This window comes from Siniperca chuatsi, linkage group LG18, assembly GCF_020085105.1.
Source record: "Siniperca chuatsi isolate FFG_IHB_CAS linkage group LG18, ASM2008510v1, whole genome shotgun sequence".
Taxonomy (NCBI): Eukaryota; Metazoa; Chordata; class Actinopteri; order Centrarchiformes; family Sinipercidae; genus Siniperca; species Siniperca chuatsi.
Window position 1 is genome coordinate 12,505,127 of NC_058059.1, and position 23,137 is coordinate 12,528,263.

Here is a 23,137-nt window from a genome sequence, read left to right on the forward strand (position 1 = left end):
TTCTTCACTCCACTGCTGTGGCTTGCCTATGCTCAACTCGCTCTCTCTCTCTCTCTTTGTGTCTGTGTGTGTAAAATAGGCAATATTACTCAATACACCTCTGGCGCAACAGATCACATACAAACATACGATTCACTAAAAAATAGAGTGGACTGGCTCAAGAGGCAGAGGATAAAATAGACCCATTGTTACTGTTATTAGTCACACCTGCGCTTTACCTACTATGACGAGTCCAAATGACTACTGTGAACAACGCCTATTAACAGCAGTAGCAAGAGATATTTCTCATCACTGTAAAATACTGCCATTAAAACCAAATAAGACATCTTGTATGCAGAGCATCTTTCCATCCCAGTCTTATCCTACAATGTTCTCGAACCTCACCTATCACAATAACACTCAACAGAAGTACTGGTGATGTTTAACCTCTTAACTCCCCTGACTGTGTGAGCTTGCTTAAAAACACTTGTGATTACATGAAACGTCATTAGCACAGGTCTAAAACCATAATAATTGTGTCCCCTCAATGTAAAGTACTCCTGTGAAGAGCCTGTTGTAAAAATATTATATGAAAAAAAAGTATTATGAGCCAGATCTGGTTTATATACTGGTTTTATTTTACTTTTTCCAAACACCAATTTCTTCAAATTGTTCACAACAAACTAACTTTGAAAGCACATAAGGTCTATTTCTATGTGGGCATATGTGTATTTGTGGAGAACTACCTTGACTTTATCATCCAGATTTGTACCATTTCAGATCTGCACATGAAAAAATACTATATATTTGTCTTGCTTTTTCAGACTTTTTGCACCAGCATATGACTGCCATTAGTGTCTTGAATGTGTCAGGACCTTGTGGACGTTGATTACAAGAGTTAAAAAGAGGGAACTTGTGAGGCACAGACTACCTTGATTTATACACAGCTGTTTTGACTAGTCATCAGCTAGGTTGGTAATAAAGTGGACTCCTTTCCAGGTGGTCAAGACTTGATGAGAGAGGAAAACACTTACTAATCAGCAATGTGTCATCCGGCAAGGGACAAATGTCTCTCTCACACACGAGCGTGGGCACGCACGCACACACACACACACACACCTTGGTGTGGAGATATGGCCACGGCGAGGGACAAGCCACCAGGAGCCTAACAGCTGGCCTGAATGAGCATTACTGTGAGGCGCCTGCTGCATGGGTGTGCACGCAAGCACACACACAAATACACAGACCCCCTACTCCCATCTTCAGGACTCACAAGGATCATGAGAGGAGATTTGGTGTGTAGACTGTAAAGATTTCTCGAGTTCCAGCCAAGAAAGAGACAGATGCAGACGAAAAGAGAAATGGATTCACTTACTGCATAAATGCTGAACGCAGCTGCTGCGGGGACACACACACACACACACACACACACACACACACACAGAAATCAAATTATGTCATTGAAAGGCTACATGAGAGGAGGGGTCAGACTGTCTACCCTTGGCCCAAAATGCAACCTTTAAAAGGACATTAACCACCATCACTTAATAATTTTAAGTGCATATGAAGAGGCTTTAATTTTTAACAAAATCTTGGTAGTCAATCAAGACACGTCAACCTGCCATAGATGAGGAGCTAGATGTTGAACTAGATGTTAAGATGACATCTGAAATCTCAGTCATGATTACAAGTCTGACTTCAAATATAGATATCTATATGCTACCTCCCATAGTCTTATTAGTTAGTTGTAATGACCCCTCTGATAGGATGGAGGGCTGCTATACCAATTTCGCAGCTGACACGAAAAAGTTGATCACGCATACACAAGCTAGCCTGAAGACGTTCATTCTAATTTCATTGATCAAGAGATCATTATGTCAAGCTCTGTTAAATCAAATGTTTACAAAGGAGATGAGGACTTTTCTGTGTCAAGTTTTCGTTGCCACTTTTTATTAGATAGAGGAAAAATAGGGATGACAGAAATGAGAGGAGACAGAGATGGGGATAACATGCAACAAAAGGTTCCTAGCCGGACTTGAACAGGAAACACTGCGGGTCATAGACAGTGCCTTAACCAGGGCTCCCCCATGTTCACATATTTTCCAGTTATTTCCTTTTATGTCCTCCAAAGACAAGTCAAATGGTTTGTTATCTAGTTGCCCATAGACGAGTGTTAACCAGTATGCTGTGTTTTCCTGTTTTCTGCCCTGTAGATGCTGCTTCAGCACCCAATGACCCTGAATAGAAATGAGCAAATAAAGACAAAGAACAAGTGGGGTGTCATCTTCCTTCATCCCTACATTACAACGTGCCTTGAACATACTTGAAGCATTACCAGACTAGCCTCCAGGCGTCAAACAGGGAAAAATTGTGGGGTGAAGCTTATGAGCAAGAAGAAAAGCCCTGTTGTGCCCATACTGAAAACTATCCAAACAAGTAGCAACATGCTGATGACCATAGGTTGGCACTGTTCTCTTTGTGTTGTCTACAAATGAAAGTTGGCTGTAGTTAAAATTTGAGACCACGAGGGCAATCAGTAGCCAATCCCATGCCAAAACCGCTGTCTGTTAAACCCTTACACTGTTTCCAGCTGTTGTTGTTTTCCAGTAGTCTTTTGGGGATTTACAGCTAATAGGTTAAGCTTCATATAAATGTGCATTTTCATGAATATAATGACTGAAGGACTACAAACTACTGTAATGTACTGAGAGTTCAACCTTGCTGCACGGTTTGCATTAAAAGTTGCATTACTGAAACTTGTCGGGAATGCATTTGCTCAGAGGCAATATAGTTTAATTAATGCACTCATTGTATGTCAAATTTCAATACGGCTGAGATACCTGTGACATACGATGTGCAACCATGATCAGAGCCTATGATGAACAGGAATGGCACGGTAAAAGATGCCATCTTTATTATATATTAAAGGTTTGCCCTGTGGCCTGCGGGTCTTGATGTAACGATTGATGTAATAAAAACAAAGGATGGGGAATTCAAACGTGGCAGCCAATTCATTCCAATGAAAGATGCTCACCAGCAAATAGGTCTACTACTATGGGTGCCAATCACACAACACATCAGTGTCTTTCTCTACGCTAATCCTGACTGCACACACAGGAAGTGGGTTTTAAATGTGTACTGGATCTAATAGTTTATATTTTAAATGATTCAATGACTAATTTTGATATTGAAAAAATGTTTGATGATATTTTTAATAAGTGTGTGAGAGAGAGAGAGAGAGAGAGAGAGAGAGAGAGAGAGAGAGAGAGAGAGAGAGAGAGAGAGAGAGAGAGAGAGAGAGAGAGCGCGCTGTAGCTGCTTCACAGTAAAAGCCTTCCATTGCTTTACCGGTAAAAGGTTTGTAATATGAAGCAGCAATTGGACTAGTAGTTGCATTAGTAATATGGCAAATAAGCTGTTGGCTGATGGGGAATATTGGTCAGCTCATCGAGATGTATTAACACCAAATGCTGCACACCAAGCTAAACGCTGTGGGACTGCGCAGCAGTTGTACCTGTCTATGCATTTGTTCACTTAAAAATAAGTTTACTATGGGTGTCCATGTCTTTTTGTTGTGGGATTGCATCTCTGGGCCATAGCTAATTTCTGAACACTTAACAGGAAATATACATGGTTAAATAAAATACATACACAAAAGTAACACTGTATAAACAAGCTCTAATCATACTGTGCTATCATGATTACTATGGGAAATTATACATTAGGTGAATATTCTATACAAAGGGGACACTTACCGTTCATAAAAGCATTCTTATTCAATGAAAATGGTATCTAGTTCACAACAGCAATGAACCCTAATAAAACACAACAAGCCAATAAATAAATTTAAACCACCAGGGGGTAAATTTAACTGTCAAATGTGGGTACAGCACTTACTAATTGGCCTCCGAATTTAGACAATATTGTGAGCCTTAAAAAAAAGTAGATTCTCTTTTTCTTTGAACCCTTCAACCCATCCCGCTCTGCTTTCCTCTTTCCTCAGTCAGCCTTTTTCAGGGAATGGCAGGAAAAGAAACGAAAGGCATAATTCCTTCATTGAATACTTTTACATAGCAATTCCGCTTCCTGCAGCCAGTCAAAAACATTCCATTTTGCTTTACTGAGTGTAATAACAGTGGTCACCAGAACAATCTCCAAAAGGTTGGTTACACTATGGTTACACCACCTTATGTAGATAATATGTATATTTCAGTTAAATTACTTTTGGACTTTCATATCCATGTGCGGCAGGGACAAGCTGCAGTAGACAGCATACAGATAATAGTGGACAGCTACTGAAATGTAAAACTGAATTTTTAGTAGATATAAGTGGCTGAACATCAGCATTGACCACAGTTGAACACACATATTGTCAATCCAGATTGTATTTTTCTATCTACAAGTAAACATGACACAAGAGAAAATGAGACTAAAACTAACACTCTTCTGTTCATGCTCAGACCGGTTTTCTAACCAGGCCTAGTAACCAAAAGGCTTGTAATGTAGTCCATGATCCACCGAGGTCCATAGTCAAGTGAAGGGGATACTACTGTGTGTGGTTATCTGAACCACACACAGAAAAAACTGTCAAATACAGTGTGTGAGTTATGGTTCCAAAAATTCACTGCCTCAATCCTCATAATCTGTGCTAGCTAGCCAGTGAGATCATACCTCCTCACTGTACAGTACACAGAGGTGCCAAGAGCAGAGACAGGTCTTTGCTTGCCCTTCACTGCCTCGGTCTCTCTCCCAAACAGCTGCATGCAGAGGTCTGAACCTGCCTGCTGAGACGCAGCATGGCATTGGCTAGCCTTATGTTAACTAGCTGGGGCTCACCAGGAATAAAAAAAACACAGATGTAAAATCATGTGTTGATATTGCCCTCATCTTGCACTATGACACACTTCCTTTTTCATAGTCTAACCTGCTCATCACAGGAGGAAAGGGGCAGAAAGGGAAAACAAGTATGCCCCATGCCCCCGACCCTTTTCCAAATTCGATCCATTTACCGGCAAAGGCTTTCATTCTGTTTTTCTGACCTTCCCTGTCCTGTCCCCCTCTGTGTTATGCAAGACTTAGAGTCAGTGGAAAGTATTCCTGCCCCGGCAATCACAGCCCTACAGACACATTTGGTAAACTTATCAGTTAGCTAAATGCATGGCATGCATCCGGTTCAATAGCGAGTGATCATTTTAAAAAGCTAAAAACATTTTAGCTCTCTCTCTCAACTGAAACATTCATTTCTCTGAAGTGGTGGCATTTTTTTCTGAAATTTTGTTCTGCATTGTTAAACATATTGTCTGTTTACCTCACCAATACTGTCCACTGATGTCTTGAGATAGAAATGTTTTGATGCACCTCCAGATTGTTGTTTTATTGTCGCAACCCCCCACTTACTATTAGTTACATTATTAAGCATCAAAGCTGAAGCAGTTAAAAGCTTATAGGCATAAATGCAAAAAACAAAACAAAATTCTAATAACTTTATTTGGATTTTTGGTAGAGAACAAGATTCCCTGTATTTTGGTTATAGTGCGTGTTGTACTATTCTGTGCAATAAATTAAGACATAGACCACCACAAAGGCATGTCTTACCAAGTAAGACATTTATCTCCAGTGTGATAGTAAATAATGGGTCATTGCTTTGCAAAGCATGGCGAGGCTCTGTCCCAGCAGCATGCTAGTCCAGAGGCAAAACAGGCTTCCTGAGGAGTGCAGTAACCGTGACATGTTTTGCTCATGGAGCATGGGCGTGATTCAGACAGGGCCATGTTTCAGGTATATCAGTGACTACTGTGTCTGAAATCATTCACTCATTCACAAACTTCACAGCTATCCTTTTATCTAGCAGACATCTAAACTTGTCTTCTTTCCCTTTTTGCACAGTGCATAATGGTAGTTCACTCTGACAATGAACTGTACGGTATGTTTCACAATGCATTGTGGGATAATTTAAATCCACTATATAGGGCAAATATCTCTCACTTGACATTCAGACAGCACTACAAAATGGTGAGCATGCTATATAGTTGACTATTTAGTTAATAGTGATCGATTTCAGATGGACCTGAAAAGATTTGAATATTAATCGATTAGTCTATTGACAGAAAATTAATCTGCAACTATTTTAATAACTGATTCATCCAAAAAACACCAAACATTTCCTGGTTTCAGCTTCTCAATTGTGATTTGCTGCTTTTCTGTGTCTTATATGATAGTAAACAGGATATTTTTTGGGGCTATTTTGGGCTGTTGGTAACAGTAACCTGAAGATGCCCTCTTTGGCTCTGGAAACTTGTGATGTACAGTTTTCTCTATTCTCTGACATTTTAGTGACAAGACGATTCATCGACTTATTGTGAAAATAATTTGCAGATTGATCGATAATGCAAATAATTGTTAGTTTCAGCCTTAATTTCAGACACAGCCTATATGATCTCTGCCATGTCCAGGATATCTTATTTGCACTACACACCATCCTGTACAAACACAGGAGGAGGCACTGTTGAGCTTTGCCACACTAATGGTTGTTTCTGACTTCTTCTCCATCTGTTCCTCAGTCAAGACAGGCTTAGAGCAGGGGTGAGGACATGCTTAACGCTGTCCTATAGCATCCTCTGTCCATATCATCGGGATGCAAGGTACACAGCCTTAGTGCACTTTCCCCCACAAGACTGCTGCAACTCTCTGTGATGAAAGGTTACCCGATGGAAAGATAACCCGATGGGAAGTTAGCCATTAGTTGTTTAGAAGTCTAAAACAAAGTCTACAACACCAGACTTTGCAAACTCACTAAGTTGTGAGCAGCCCATACATCTTTTTTCTGGTGATGGTTAGTACCATAATATAACATTAGTTAATTTACAATGCAGTCATCTTTGTATTATGGAACTCTTTTGTTTGTTAAATGGATTCAGAGAAGTATACAGATTTAGAATCAAATGTCAGAAATACACTAAGGATGTTGGACTCATTTTTATGAAAACATTATTTCATGTTATGTTGCAAGTTTAAACTGTTTTTGTTATGGGCCCCAGTTGCTGTTGTTCATTTCTGTGTAACAAACACATGGCTGGGAAATCTCCAACCACAGGATCAATAGCCTAAGCTAATATACATGCATCAATATCAATACCAGTGAGTAATTAAAACCACTGTATGCCAAAAAAACTATCCCTTTACAACCCCAAGAAATATTTCAAAGCTCCACCATCTATTTGGTATTTTATACTGCAGGATATTAAATCGAGGTGATGCCAAAATTGTACAAACCAAAGTTTTTTTTTAGCTTACTTTTTTGTATATTCGATGGCAAGAGTGTGGCTTCTCTCTTATAATTAATGTATTGGTAAATGTTTAAATAAACAAACATACCGTACCAATAATAAATTGTTAAGATAGCTTCATCATATCAGGTGTTACTGTCAGCACAGCTGCTAACACATTTCTAGATGAAAACAAGAATTAAGTATAATCATATGTCAATGGAAAAAAATCCAAAACAAAAGTTACTTCTGTTAACATTTACTGTAAAGTCAACAAATATCAATCAAATGCAGATGATATTTTTAACAGCTTTCTCTTTAATATAACAAGCTTTGTAGAGGTATAGATTTGGTGTTTAGTTACTTTTAGCCGGTGCCAGAAACTAGTAAGTCTGTCAGTGAGTTCAAAACATTTCAAACAACGTTAACCTGCTCATTGGTTAGCCAGATGTACCAGTAAAGAACACTGCTACAGAGTCTGAATGACCACCACTACTCCATCACATTGAGAGTAGCTGATTTGTTAATCAGTTTACTATGCCAGAGATATCAACTGAACCAATATAACACCATTGTGGTTGCAGTTTATCGCACATTATATGCTTGATTAAAGGCTGCCTTGCTAGCAGCAGTAAGTCATGAGTTGTTGTGTGGCATTACAAAACTAATCACTCTCTGTATTGGTAAAGTGAGAGACAACCAATCTCAACAAAGACCAAACAAGCAACCAATCAACAGGTACAGACTGATCATACCATCTCTAGGGTCAACCTGTGTCAGATTTGACAGCAAATAGTAGCTTTGTGAGCTGCTTTTATTATTAATGTGTGGTAAGTTTGATTATAAACAGTTCAGATGTATTGTAGTGCAGTGCATGCTTTGAAGTGAACACCACTTTCTCTCCTCCGGGTTGTGCAAGCAAGTCTGTTATTTAGCTGGTAAACTGCATTATCAATGATGCAAACACAGTAGTGTGTAATCTGTACACTCTTGTGATTTTTATGCAAGGTAAAATCTTCTGCCTCTTGAATTCTTGCTCTTTCACAACATTGAACCATCCACTTATCCCTACAGGTACAATGGTCAGTCTACTCATTTCCATTATGTAATTCACTTTGTTGAAAAGTAAAGGGACAAACAGACTAGGGGAAGCACAAGACAGAAAGGTGTCTTAGTATTTGATCGTTGGCAAGTCTGGGGGGAACATGATGATCAAAAGGCTGCAATGCTAATCCCTGACATTCTCATTAAACAAACCTATACAATTAATCAAACTGATAACAGTTGTCAATGACAAACAACCTTACAAGGGACTTATCAGAAACATTTGTTCTTACCGTGCACAGCAAAAACGTTACAAGGCTGGGTCCCATGGCGTGACGACTCTCTCTTTCCACCCTTGATGAAGGCCGGCAGACTGGGTCTCCTCTGGTCCCCTACAAACTTCCCCGGCTGCTGCCCCATAAGGGCAGGGTGCCAGGCCGCAGCCGGGACTCTCCAAGCTGGAATCAGTTGCTCACTGTCCAACAGTTGGCCACCAGGCAGGGAGGGGATGGGGAGAAGACAGGAACCCCTTTCCCTGGCTCAGTCTGTCCTCTCCTGGAGTATGGGTGATGCGGGTCACCTATGCAGATCCGTATTACTCCAATATGTCCCTGTTTATCGTGCATTAATGGAGCCTGAGTGCTTCAGAGCTCAAAGAAAGGCATTTCAAAGTAATCTAGAGGGGGGGAAAAACAATTAAATCTCACTGATGATTTCATTAAGAGCGATAGGATTCTTTCAAACACCCTACAAATTGTACAAATGATCCTGACTGAAAACAACACACTCACAGTGAAGTAGAGATAAATTAAACATGTGCATCCTATGGTTGAAATAAACATTAATATAAAAACTAATCCAAGCACATTTGTCTAATAAGTTTCTGTACCAAATAACTCACTATATATAAAGGTATGCTCTTGTTTGATTTTAAACTGTCCTCCTTCAACTATCATTATTATCATTACCTGTGGTTCCTGTACACAACCCCATTTCCCTCTGTTGTATCTGTAATGTACATGGCCACTGACTTTCCTCTTTTTAATGCCAGTCAAGCTCTTTAAATGACAAGCTAACGTTGGTAAACCTCAGTATGCTGCAGGCTACACACATAGTATAACTATCAGCAAGTGTAGTGTTGATAGGCAACAACAACAACGTGCTCGATACAAATTATTTACATCGAGGACATGCAAAATTGTAAAACAAAAAGATCACTGAACTGCAGCAGAGCATTAATTATTGTTATCCTTAACCCTATTGTCCCTGAGCAACTGATGTTTTTAAAAAAGCAATGTCAAAAACATTTAATCATCAGCAATAAGCACTAAAGTGAAAATGACAAGCTTCTACCACATATCCCAAACTTGCCCCGTAGTTAAAAATTTGTGGAATAAAGACCAGTGAGAAACGGAAACTTACACAGCTATAGAAACATTTATATTGTTGGTTAGCTGGCGACCTCAAGCTAATGTTGAAGGTAGCCATGAAGGCTAACTAACGTTAGCTGGTGGTATGCAGCGGCCAGACCCTTAAATGCACATCGAGCACTCAACAGTTGGCTCTTGCGGGGTCGATATTAGCGTGCTGCTAACAAACGTCGGACAAGTGCACTTAAACGTCTCTGGTCACCACAATTTAATGCTTGGCAAGTGGTCTTTCCAAAGCCACAGTATTCAGTTTGTTTCAAACTTCCGTGTCCACTCTTCCCGTCTTGCGGAGTTTCTTCCCCTGTGGTACCCGGACTAAAGGCACTTCAATCAAGGAGGTGAAGAGAAATCGAGGAAACTCAGTCGGCCAGAGACCGACGTCTCTTTGTGCAAGTCCTTTCCTCTGTTTAAAGTCTCCGAGCTCTTCGTTACCGACCCCTCTGTTCGCGTACTTATTCATCGCTCTCACGTGAAAATCTGAGCAATAAACTTTGGCCGAGTAGTAGTTGTGTCGCTGGTGCCGCCATACTTCCATACGCAAGGTGGTTTACAGAAATATGTGGGTGGGGCGACGTGTGACGTCACTTGCGTGCGTGGGCTAGTACATGGGACCCAGAGCAAAGGTTTTATTGTGCTAGGAGTGCAGGAGGACAGGAGATTTGCTCCAAATATACCAACGTCATACTCAGAGAAGATAAGATGAAGGAAAAAAAACTACCAATACCTGCTTTTTCACACGTTTTTTTATTCGCTTCTACATGCTGGCGAGTTGTATGTAAGTTACTAGATGATATAGTGTTTTAAAGTATCAAAAGCTTAATTTTGATTTCTGCTCCTCCAACTCACATACAGCAAAATATAATCTGATGGACATGGTATGTGATGATGACACTGTAAGTACCCTGAGTGTTTTTTCCATGAATATGCACACTGATAAACCAATATAATCCACTATTAAAATAACCTCTGATATATCAGTTGTGGTCTAGTTGACAATAGTACTAAGTCAGTACTGACAATCTTAATTCACAAAAAATAAATATTTTTAATATGTACATCTGCATTACTGCTATGTGTGATGGGGAAAGATCACATAAATACATGAAACTAAAACCCCTTATGAAGACTTATTTTTCCAGACATGTTTTTCCCTTTCTGTTTCTTCATTATTTGACGAGACACACCACATTGATAAGTACTGAAAATTATAGAAAATTTATTGCATACAACAGTTTTTTGTATAACACCACATATTATCAAATGAAAAGGGTTTCACAGTTCCTCTGTAAAACTTAAGAACATCCATAACAACAACAACAGTTTTGTTAGAGAAAATACACTTAGAGCTATTCAACTCCACAACAAACTGGACTTGGTTAGGTGGTCAGTCCCTGACATAGCTGCTTGATGGGATCTTGGTTTTGTGACAAGGTTACAGTTAGGATGTGTGCTCTTTAACCTTCCTGTTCCAACAGCTTCTGTTGCGTCAACATTACAATCTCCTCCATCACTTCTGGTTTCAAGATGTCTTTGACCTACAGAGATAGCATGGAGGGGAGAATTATAGATCAGTTACACTGAAAAAAATAAATCAAATATTGTATAGATTCTGGAGAACACTATTTATATTTTAAGGCTTTATTAACAAAATCCAACAAAACATCACCACTACAAAATGGACCAGCAGAATGATGCATAATGCAGATTTATTCTCACATTTGTGAATGCAGTTGTTCCTTCAATGATTTTAGCATTAATAGTAAACATTTTTTGTTACAGAGACCAACCAAGTCTTTAGTAATAATGTCTACTTCAGTGTACTATGAGTTGCAGCTTAAGAGGAGACTGCTCAGTAAACCATAAAAACTGGGTTGGGCTTGGTTAGCTAGGGTTAAATTAGCAGGAAAGAAAACTTGTCTAAATCAACAATTAACCAAAACTAAGTATTGTCCATGTAATGTGTGCATCGCAGATGTGTAAACAACAATATGGTGCTAGCATATGAGCTAACATGCTGATATTATATAACAATATTTACGAGAAACATTAGTTATTAAGTCATCAGTTCCCCACCCAAAACAGCAATGAAATCAACCATGTCCAAATTGAGAACTGCAACCAATTGTTGCTGTAGATTTCCAACATGGCCACCAGATGGCACAAAACATCACAGAAAGTCTACTTTTCATTGCCATTGCTTTACATGTTTGAGACAGTGGGTGTAATTCAAAAACAATCACATACTGAAAAAGGTGACTGTCACTACAGCGCAAAACATTTTATCCAACTGCTTCCTACCTGGTGGTGAACTGAAGATTCATAGCAATAGAGAACACTGGTGTCATACAAAAGGACCTTGTGCGCAGCCAAAGCCAGTAGGCAGTTTCTCAACCGTGAGATCACCTCTCGATCTGAAAGACTAACCGGCTGAAAGGGAAGAGACAAGAGATTCACAAACAAATAAGTTATATATATAAAAAATACTGCTCTTTGTGGGTTCTGTTCCCACCTCCAGGCTTGTGTAGAAGCCCCCAGCTTCCTCCTCCTGTTGTTCCGGTGTGGGATACAACCACACAAAGCCGTTATTCCCGAGGATGATGGATGCGCCACATGGCAGGTTGTGGAAATGTGTTTTCTGCCTCTTGATCAGAGAAGGAGAAAGCTGTACCAGCACTCCTTGACCCAACTGATAAAGAGGAAACCAGATATTAGCTCAAATTAGGAAAGAAGAAAACAAAATTAAAGCTACATTTTGTAATGCAAGAATGTAATGGTACATATCAAGGAGCAAAGTCACTGTGGTATTCTGTCTGTGATATACTGTATAGGAATGATTAATTACACTGCTTTAAGCCTTGCTTTAAAAGGTAGAACTTACTATTTTTATTATTCCCTATATTAATTTGACCAAATACATTTGTTGTGCCTCTTTACTTTAATTGTTGCCTCTTACCAGAATACAAAGAAGCCAGCAATGAAAGGTTAAAGATCACTAAGTAGTCGTCCATCTGGCCCTGATGCTACATATTTATTATTATCTCCATCTAAGAGTGTAACTAACCACTGAGTAAATCATGTCCTGTTTATAGTAATGTGATTTTTGTTTGTTTTATTAATGTGTACACAATTATATATTAGTTACTAGACTAGTGGCATTGTTGAAAATGACAGCTACACAGGTGGGGTTACATCAAAAATTCATAAGTGATCAGCACTGTCCACCGACAAGTATATCCTGGCTTTTTGTATACATTCTGCTTTGTTTGACTGCACCACAAACAGTGAGTCCTAGAGCAAACCCATTAATGGGGGTATTATCATAGCTATTCTCAGCACATGTCATTGTGTACATTGGCATAACTTACTTTTCCATACTTTAAACTACGGGTGTGAAGTGACAGGGCTCCATCTGAGAAGACAGACTGTACCTCTGCCTAAAAGCACAGGAAAAGAGCAACAACAGCATTATAAGTGAGAATAAGAAGATGGAGCAGCCAATTAAAGGTTATAATACGCTGTGAGTTACACTGATGAGATCGCCCTCCTGAAGGTATTCTCTCATGGTGAGTTCATCTTCTGCTGATCTTCTCCTCTAAAAGAGAAAATCAAATAAACATTGTAAACAATAAAATAAAGTTGGTCTTTAACAAACTTCCCTGTCCAATTTTTATCTTTAGGATAATGCTAGTTCAGCTAACAGTGTAATACCACTTCTCCCTATGAATCACATTTTCTAGCATCTCACCAGCTCTCCTCCAGGCAGATTGACAGAAGACAACAAGAGGACAGAGTCCAGCCGGGAGTTGGTCTCCACCTTCCACCGTTTCTGTTGGACCTATATATACCACAAAAAAACCCACATATCGAAAAAGATATCTTGCTAGCCAAAATGACAGCAGCTTGCTGTAACCAAATGTTAAAATGTCAGACATCACATATGAGAAGAGATGTGGTAGCAGTGCCTTACCTCTGTGATCCTGCCAACCACAACATCTCCAACCTCACCGTTGAACCTGCAATTCGATAACATACAACACAATTATAAATACATAACTTCTGCAAAAGCAGCAGTACATAAACCAAAATCTCTGCACATGTAGTACCACTAGGCCCACTTAACTTTTTAACTGTAAATGTTTAAGAGCATCTGTTTAATCACTTACCTGGTCTTGAGTGGTCTGACACAGATAAGCTTGTCTACTTTCTGCACCTCTCCAGCGACTGAAGCCGTCAGCTTGTCTTCATCAACATAGGTACCATGACCCCTGGGGACAAATGGTGTAAAGCAATGATAATGAGTAATGCGGCCAAACAGGAACGTGGAAAATACAAAGCTGGGATAACTATGACCTCCAGATAGTGCTCATAGACAACACTGCCACCATTTTAAAAGGATTAAATTTGAATTGTGTTCCTGTTCAGAGACCATATCACAATTTAACTCTTTAATATTGTATGTCAGGCTGAGAAGGTGGGATGATTTACACTGATCACTGTTTGTGATGTCTGGTCCAGAAGACAGGCTGGGCATAAGGTTTAAATCTTCATAAATTGGTAAACAGCTAAACCAATATAATTATGGTCAGAGTACATCCAGCATAATCTTCCCCATTTTGAAATTAGCTAAACCTTTTAAGGGAGATAACCGATGGTGATGATGATGATGCTGTAACTTCTACCTTACGGTAGATTTCCCCAAGTGATTCAATGTTTTTTAACTGGCAGTCAAGCTTGGCGTAGCTTTTTTGAATCAGGTTTAAAAGCAAGACACCAGTACAAGAATCGATCATCAAGCTCCTTTTAGTTGACTTCCCTCCATGACAACATGGTGGGGCCACCACGGACAGCAGCCGATCTCTCCACCAGTGAGCCAACCAGTACCTACCTCATGAAACCAGTGTCTGAAGTGATAACATCGCCGGGGACGACCAGATCTTTTCGGTCGAAAGCAGAAACTGATAACGACACTGGTTTTCGAATAGTTGGTAATCTCATGTCAGCAGCCATGATGCTTCCTTTCTTCTTCTTCGTAAAGTTTTATGGCGTTTGGCAGTCAACGTTATGGTGCATTACCGCCACCAACTGGAATGTAGTGTGTATCGGGAGTCTAACTATACATTCACTAATGATTAAATAAAAGAAAATAAACTGAGATGAATCCATTAAAATAATAATAATACATTTACAAGTATACAAGTAAATACACCATAGCTATATTCTCTTTATCAAATTTGTTCTCCTAAGATAATGAAACAACAATAGATAAAACTTCTCTCTAGAACCTCTTTGTAAAAGATCTCGTAAATCAAACCTCATCTTTATTTCTTTCAGGTTCAGTGTCAGTTCTCTTCTCTCAGCATCATATTTTAGACAGTAAATCATAACATGTTCTAAAGTTTCTTCTTGATCACAGAATGTACATCGTCCTGTATTGTTTTCCTATTTTACATAATGTACTGTTTCAGAATCAGAAATACTTTATTGATCCCCGAGGGGAAACTCTTTTGTTACAGCTGCTCACTATCACGTCAGTGCACACAGGAATAGAAGTACTAAGCAAAAAATATAATACATTAAAATACAGTAAGTAAGTATTGCAGAGATGTAATGATCAATGTCCAGTATAATGATTTAGGGTCATACAGACTGACACTTAGAGGGAGGAGTTAAAGAGTTTGATGGCCACAGGCAGGAATGACTTCCTGTGGTGCTCTGTGGTGCATTTTGGGGGAATGAGTCTTCCGCTGAAGGTACTCCTTTGTTTGACCAGCACTTCATGGAGTGGGTGGGGGACACTGTCCAAGATGGCATGTAGTTTTCCATTAGCTGTGGATGTAAAATAAGCTCCTTATCTTTGTTCTTTTTGCCAAGCAATGTGAGATCTACAGTTGGGTCAGGGAGTATCCAAGGATGTATTACAAGGAGTAGTACTGTTGGATTAATGTTTGTTTCAGTTATTCCTAGTTCTTTTGCTTTCTGCTCAATTATCCATCCAAAACTTTGTGTTTCTCTCCTCTCCTTTTCCTTAGTGTATCTTGCATTGGATGATCTTCATTGTGTCCTTTTTTTTTAAATTAACTCAGTAGTTTAAAGATAGCTGTATTCTCCTTAATTCCAGTGGCATTTCTCCAATTTCCACTTTTAATGCTGATGTTGGGGTTATTCTAATGACACCTGAACATTGTTGCCTGATGTTGAATGTTGTCTAACTTTCTGAGGGATGTACTGCAGATCCAAACACTAAACACCCATAATCTAATACTGATCTTATTAATCCTATGTAGATGGTTTTCAATGCTGATCTCTCTGCACCCCATTCACTTCCCACCAGACATCTCATTACATTTAATACTTTTTTACACTTATCAATTACCTTCTGAATATGTTCTGCCCATGTGATTCTTTCATCAAACCACAACCCTAGAAATTTCAATTGTTTCACTCTCTCCAATTCTTGATTATATAATTTTAATTTTTAATTATTGTCATTTCTTTTTCGTGTAAAGAACATTGTCTTTATTTTGTCTACTGAGATTTTAAGTCCCCACTTAAATGACCATTCTTCTATTTTAACAATAGCCTCCTGTATTTTCTTCACACCAAATTCCAAATTCCTACCTCTTTTCCCTTTTGCCCCATCATCCGCAAAAACAGAGAATCCCATCTCATTCTCCAAATTCAGAAAAACATAATTTATCATAATAGAAGATAACACAGGATTGTTACTTGAATCAATCTTCCATATAAAAAGTCTTTGATACACCTATACATTAGGCCTTTAACCCCTAATTAACTTAGTTTAATTAAGAATCCTTCCTTCCACATCATATCATAGGCCTTCTCTATATCAAAAAAGATGGCCACCATGCTTTCCCTATTAAACTGTGCTTTCGTGTTCTAAACATAAAGCAGGGTCCATGGTATTTCTACCTCTTCTGAATCCACTTTAATATTTTGATACATAGCCTTTGCTTTCCATATAATACATCAACCTTACATTAATCATTATTTTGCATACATTAGAGGTTAAGGCAATAGGCCTATAATTCCCTGGGTTTGTGCAATCTTTTCCTGGCTTGCGTATCGGAACTACAACAACTTCTTTCCAGACTCGTGGCAATTTTCCCTTCTCCCAAACCTTATTATATAGTTCCAGTAGAATGTCCTTAGATGATTCACTAACATGATTTATCATAGTGTAACATATCTGATCTTTCCCTGGTGTTGACATCTTGGTTTTCCTGAGAGCATGATTCAGTTCTGCCTTTGTGAATGGTATATTTGTTAAATCATTGGTATCTTCATTTTGCTGTAATAGTTCCTTATTCTCAGCTGTTGTAGTTTCCCTTTCTCTTTGCCCCTCTTCACTATTATTATTAGAACTGTGAATTTTAACAAAAGTTTGTGCCAACATCTCTGCTTTCTCCTTGTCTGTCACAGCTGTAGTTCCATTGACCACTAAGACTGGACATCCATACTCTCTTTTAACTCCATTCATTCTTTTTATCATTCCCCAAATTTAAGCAATTTCTGTTTCTCTTCCTACTGAGTTACAAAACTTCCTCAAAAACTCCTTTGCATTTTTAATTGTTTTCCTTACCTTAGCTTTCAACCTTTTACATTCAATAAGATTCTGAAAATTGTGAGTTCTTTTTAAAATTCTAAAAGCTTTATTTCGAGATTTTATTACATTTTCACATTCCTTTGTCCACCATGGTACGATTTTCCTTTTATGCTTACCTCCTTTCCTTTAAATTGTTGCTTTACTGCCCCTAGAATGGCTTCACAAACAAATATTTAGTTCATCAACATCTTGATTAACATCAACTTTTTGCATTTCTTTATCACTAATCTTCTTAAAATGTTCCCAATCAGCACTGCTGAAAACCCATCGATCTACTCCTCCAATACCATATTCTTCTGCACTCAGCCCTACTTCCCTTAATATAGGATAGTGGTCACTTCCTACTGTTGTTTCTCTTACAATTTCCCATGTGCAAATACCCACCACTGTTTCTGACACTAAAGTAAGATCTATGGCTGATTCTGTACCCTTTCTAACATCAGTTCTGGTACCATTTCCATCACTGAGGCATATTAGATTCCTGATTTCCATTAGCTCTTCAATCACCTCTCCATTTCTATCATTATAGCTACCCCATAATGTACTGTGAGCATTAAAATCTCCACAATAAATAACTTTTCCTTCTAGATTTACAGCTAATTCCTCCAGTACTTCTAATGAAAGCTGTTTGCAAGGATTGTAAAAATGTACTATTTTAATAGTCATCTTTTGTCCAAACTTCCATTACTATCATTTGCCAATCTTTTCTTTTCTTCAATACTCTATATTGCATTTCTTGTTTCACAAATACTATACAGCCTCCTCCATTTCCCTCCCTCCCTGTCTCTGCATATACTATCATATCCTTTAATTACAAAATCTAATGCTGGCTTAAGCCATGTTTCTTGAATACATATTATTTCCGGTTTCTTTCTGAGAAATTCCTGACAATTTGCTCTTAAACTCCTTGCTGGCGAATAATCATTAGGTTCTTTCTCCCAACACCCCCGATTTCCCTTCTGCCTCAAGTTTTTTTTATTGATTTGTTCCCACGATAGATCTTTCATAGCCAAGAATTTTTCAGCTCCCTTCACAATTATTTTTGAAGGGATTTCTCTGTTTTGTGTTTCATTTGATCTGCACAGTTGATTACGTAAGCAGTGAACAAAACCAGCTTATCTACTGTCAGTTCTGTAGTTTGCCCTCCTCATCGTCATGAATTTTGACTGGTTTTGTCTGTTTTTTCCATTCCCTTTTGTCTTTGCACAAAATGCTGCACTGCGCTGGCCACCACAATTACAACATTTAGCCTGTACATTATCTATGTCATAGTGAGTCACTATGTCCCCTGATCCTTGTGTACTCTAGTGTTTTTTCCCTTCCTTGTCTTTCCTGGCTGTCCCCTGTCCGTTGTTGTGTATGCATATGTGTGAGTGTCAGTGTTCTGGTCTGGCTTCCCGATCTCCTGTCTGCTGCTGATCGCCGGCGCACCTGACTTCAATCATCATCAATCTACACCGCTTATCTACCGGGCTCTTCCGCACTACCGACGCCAGATCGTCCTCCGTACATGTGTACGCGCACCTCGTAATGGCATGAACGTCAAGTAAGAGAAGTGTAAACTGTTCTTTGTTTCTGCCTTGATAGTAACTCCGGTTATCTCTGTCACAGACTCACGCTCTGCCGGCGATCACAGCCTCAGTCAGCACTTGGATCTTCTGGACATCTGTACCACGCCAACCTCGCCTCCGGAGCCAGCCGCCTTCCCGAACTAAACGCCAGGCTTCAAGGGTTCACCGCCTGGCCAGCCCAGCCCTTCTCCCTACGCTCGCCATCCCAGAACCAGCTCACCTCGTCTCCGTCCGGAGCGCTGCCAGTCTCATCCCCGACCCGGTCCGGTCGAGTCCTCGGGGCGGCCACGAACCACGCCGAATACTTCGTACACCAATAACTATCTGCACAATAAAGATCATTCCAACTATACCCAGCTCTGTTCCGTGTGTTTCTGCATTTGGGTTCAGAAAACACTCGTATGACAGAACGATCTGGCCAACATGGACCCAGCAGAAACCAGATCCGACGAGTTGAAAGAACTGGTGTTGGACCTTTCTAGTTGGCTGGAGAGTTGGGGAACAGCCAACAGCAAGCAGTCCAGGTTGACAGTCAAAGCTGCCGCGCGTTTTGCTGTCTCCTGCACGCCCTGGCCTTCCTGAGTGGGCCAAGATCTTTGTGTCTGCTCCCGGTTCCTGGCTTGACTCCCGACCCACCAGTCGTCAGCCTGCACCCCGGTTTGCTGGTCTCCAGTCAGCACCTCAGCCTGCTAGCCAGGAGGTACCTCAGCATGTTGCTGTCTTGGCGCCTCCTCTCCGCTGCCCTGCTGGATCGCAGCAGCCCCCTGTTTTGCTGTCCAGACGCCGGCTCCCCGTCCTGAAGTCCCGTCGCCGAATCCATGTCATGCTGTTCCAAAGCCGGTTCTCAGTCCTGACGTCTCATTACCGGCCCCCTCCCCTGCTGTACCGTCGCCGGTCCCTGAGCTGGTTGACAGGCCTCCAGGGGGTTCCCGCCTCAGGCCTCCTGAGGGGTTTCGTCTTCGCCTCCGGCCTCCAGAAGGTCTCACTGTGACTCTCCGTCTTCGCCTCCGGTGGCCTTCCTCCTATGCCACCGGCATTACACCAGGCCTAAGGAGGGTGTCAATCTTCGTCACAGACCTCAGGCGGTCAGCTCAGCACATGTCTATTACCCGGGCCGTCCGCCCGAGGTCCTCAGCTCGGCGCATGTCTGCCCGAGGTCTACCACTTGGTCCTGGTATGTTTGCTTCCCTTTGCGAACATCGCTATATACCCATTCCTCTGGCACTTGTAACGCTGGAGGAGGAACATAAGCCCTGACTGGGAAACTCATACAGCCTATCTTTATTTTATCTGGAAGTACCAAGTCCTGGAACTCGAGAAGCACTGACAAACTTTCTACTCTCTCACCATTGATTGTCTTTAACAATCTCTTTAGTCTCCTCACCTCCATGAATACTTCGTTTGAGTTTCTCTATATCTTCATCAATGGGAATGCCTGTTATCACTCCCTGGGTAACATTAATCTCACCCAGAACTCTCCTTTTACACTGTTCTTTTGCCAATACTTTCAACATGCAAAGCTTTATTTCTCTGTTCTTCATCTCTACATTTTATCAACAGATTCCCATCTCAAAGAATCTTGGCCATTTCTACTTCTAACTTTTTCAGCTCCCTAGATAATGCTATTGGGCTTATTCACCTGCTCATCTTCCCTCCTGAATTAAAGTATTTTAAATTCCTCTCTGCACCTTCCTGCGAACAACCCGGTTACCTTCATCTGAACTATTCTCGTCTAAGCTTCTTTTACTGCTCTGGCTGGCAGACGCCCTTACCACCTCATCTTGTCTCATATTTCCTTTACCTCTTCCTCCACATTGTCTTCATCATTTTCTACCTGTGTTGCAATCCCGATCCAGTCACAAACCAGTTTATGCCAACCGTAAGTCAAAAAACTAATCGAAGATCCAATTCCGCCTATCCACTCTCTTCCACTCCAAATCTGCAGTCAAATCACGGGCCTTTCTGGCAGTTGGTAAACAACTGTATGCATTTTACCGCCACCTACTGTATGACTCCTTAACCCTTTAATAACTTGGCTAACATAACTGCATACATGACATCTTAATAGAAAGTCATTAAGAGTCATGTTTTCTCACTTTAACCTGGCAACCCAAAATTTATTTTAATAAATGGCATATTATCTATATGATTGACTATTTATAAAGCTGTTAGTTACACCTTATACACCCGTTATAATATATGCTTTACTAGTAAGTGGCTGTCTGCCTAATCCAAACTCCACTTTAGTGAATGCAGAGTCACTGATTTAAGTGCATGAAAAAGCTGCTCAATTAAACTAACGAGAGTGCTTGTAATAAGTTGTTTTCCACCCATTGAGAAGTTTTGTTTTTAATGAAGGATGTTTTATAAGAATAGGTGATAAATCCAGCCAACTAAAAGAAGCTCCTGTCTTCCCTTTTTGTGTGTGGTGTGTATGTATGCACTTCACGTAGTCGACAAAGGTGCTTAGCTCTGTTATCATTTATCTACCTTCTTGGTGTTTCTTCAGACATTGCATAGTGGTGTTTGAGTATGTATCACGTTGAGTAAGAATATCAGAATGTGTTTCACAAAGTCTGCCTCGGCCCTCTCACTTCCCCAGCCCCATGCATTGCCATTCTCCATCAATCCACCAGATGCCCTCAGACTTTCCCACCTGCCCCAGCCCCCTGTTATTTCAGATCCAGCCACTCCCTCCTGCCCAGCAGTAGCCTCTTTCCCAGCACCTGACCTTCACCGCACACACTCACCTGCTTCCCATTTCCCTAATCAACCTGGCAGTATATTTACCACATTTCCACCCACACTTTGCCAGATTGGCAATGATGTCCAGTCATCTGAACCTGAACCCGATCCTGAGGCTACCTGGTTTTCCTTGTTACCTATTCCTGGATTTTGACCTGCTCACCAGCTTCACGGCTCTAGATTTGTTTGACTGTTCAGAATGACTTCCTGTTAACCTGTAAGCATGTTCGTGACCACAGCCTCAAGTAAATTTCCTTTCAATGTACCTGCTTTGCCACGTGTGTTTGTCTGCGTTTGGGGGCCTCCTCCCTTTGTTGCTGGAATTCACAGGACGTGACAGCTGTATTATTCAGCAACTGAACGTACAAACGATACACTACATGTGACATGTGTTAGTCAAGTCCTAACTAATGGTTATCCTCTACTTCCTGTATCTCTCTCTCTCTTCCTGTAGAGGTCTGTGAAGTAACACCAGAAACAGGTACATGTGGGGTGTATTTGTAAACATTACTTCTGCAACTCTTCAAGGAGCTGCAAGGTCTTGCTGTACCTGAACAACTTTGAAGATGAGACAGAATACAGAGATGTCACACTGAAGGTGAGGCGTGAAATACAAAGGCAACATGTGTCACATCTGAACACAGTACGTGCACATTTTTGTCAATAACTTGTGCATTGTGTGTAAATGCAAAACATAATTTTTTTTTCTTTTCCCAGTATGAAATGAGGTGCCCAGAAATGATGCACGTGACCATCTATTTTGTTTATATTCAGATAAACAAAGTACAGAGCAGCTTACAGTTGTATAGGGATATTAAACACAACATAAGTACTTCTGCTTCTGAGGTGGGTCATTATGTTGTATTGCAGTGTAAATCAGAAGCTGACATATCCTGATAACTTTCAATTTGTGACCACTGTACCTCTTTGTTAGTGCAGTTCTTTTCTGCGTTTGGCATATGCAGTAATGGCGTTCAACACTGTTCTTCTTGATGGTTAAATAATTCAGCAGTTGGACTGATGCAGCTCTGCTAGGCCTCTTCGGTCACTGTAGCTGTGGCATGTAGCTTTTAAAACTCACAGATCAAAGTTTTGACTGCCTGACAGCTGATTTTACAACTGACAAATACTGCTGATTGTCATTCAACTTAAAATTTGTAACACGACTGTGATATAAAGTCTGGTGTTCAACTTTATCTACCCACTGTACACTACATACACGTTTGTTCATGCAGATTTACACCAAAACTCCACCCAGCCAGGTTCCAAATTAAGGAAATGTATATTATCAGAAAAATATCCGTAAGTATCAAAAGTAAAAGTACTCATTGTGTACAATGATGCCATATATACTGTACCATGCTATAATAGCTGTAATTGACTTTGTTTTACTGTTATGGTGCACACTGTGAATAGGAGACATGGTGTAAAGAGGCACACTGACATTGGGAAATCTTTGACTGTAGATTTTTTTTTTTT

At 40.2% G+C, this 23,137-nt stretch overlaps 2 protein-coding genes and 1 long non-coding RNA gene across 5 annotated transcripts in view; 1 reads left to right on the plus strand and 2 right to left on the minus strand.

Annotated features, from left to right (window-relative positions):
- The window catches only part of abl1 (c-abl oncogene 1, non-receptor tyrosine kinase), a 39,261-nt gene extending 28,938 nt beyond the window's left edge, over nucleotides 1-10,323 (minus strand). For 2 of the 3 annotated variants that reach the window (XM_044173206.1, XM_044173205.1), the window contains exons 1-2: nucleotides 9,711-10,322; nucleotides 8,582-8,964 (exon numbers count right to left, since the gene is read on the minus strand). In XM_044173206.1, the coding sequence (XP_044029141.1) occupies nucleotides 8,582-8,708 (127 nt within the window). In that variant the 5' untranslated portion in view covers nucleotides 8,709-8,964; nucleotides 9,711-10,322. Of the gene's footprint in view, nucleotides 1-8,581; nucleotides 8,965-9,710 lie in introns of all 3 variants that reach the window. The other variant, XM_044173207.1, reaches the window with a different exon arrangement.
- A 594-nt stretch (nucleotides 10,324-10,917) lies between these two features.
- exosc2 (exosome component 2) lies at nucleotides 10,918-14,760 on the minus strand. The gene is made up of 9 exons (XM_044174884.1): nucleotides 14,604-14,760; nucleotides 13,882-13,983; nucleotides 13,686-13,731; nucleotides 13,464-13,553; nucleotides 13,245-13,310; nucleotides 13,084-13,152; nucleotides 12,228-12,404; nucleotides 12,017-12,145; nucleotides 10,918-11,253 (listed from the first exon to the last, which is right to left on the minus strand). Exons 1-9 carry the CDS (start codon nucleotides 14,723-14,725, stop codon nucleotides 11,173-11,175), a joined length of 882 nt encoding a protein of 293 aa, XP_044030819.1. The 5' UTR covers nucleotides 14,726-14,760; the 3' UTR covers nucleotides 10,918-11,172.
- A 659-nt stretch (nucleotides 14,761-15,419) lies between these two features.
- Nucleotides 15,420-22,516, plus strand: LOC122865134. The gene is made up of 3 exons (XR_006375403.1): nucleotides 15,420-21,875; nucleotides 22,113-22,256; nucleotides 22,376-22,516. It is a non-coding gene; the product is annotated as an uncharacterized LOC122865134 (long non-coding RNA).
- The last annotated feature ends 621 nt before the right edge of the window (nucleotides 22,517-23,137 follow it).

What these genes read in the sequence shown, in the direction of transcription:
- exosc2 (XM_044174884.1), bottom strand. Translation starts at nt 14,725, where the DNA reads ATGGCTGCTGACATGAGATTACCAACTATTCGAAAACCAGTGTCGTTA. An exon ending in TCAGACACTGGTTTCATGAG is followed by an intron (nt 13,984 to 14,603) that starts GTAGGTACTGGT and finishes ATTTGTCCCCAG; the next exon opens with GGGTCATGGTACCTATGTTG. An exon ending in GTAGTTTAAAGTATGGAAAA is followed by an intron (nt 12,405 to 13,083) that starts GTAAGTTATGCC and finishes CCTCTTTATCAG; the next exon opens with TTGGGTCAAGGAGTGCTGGT.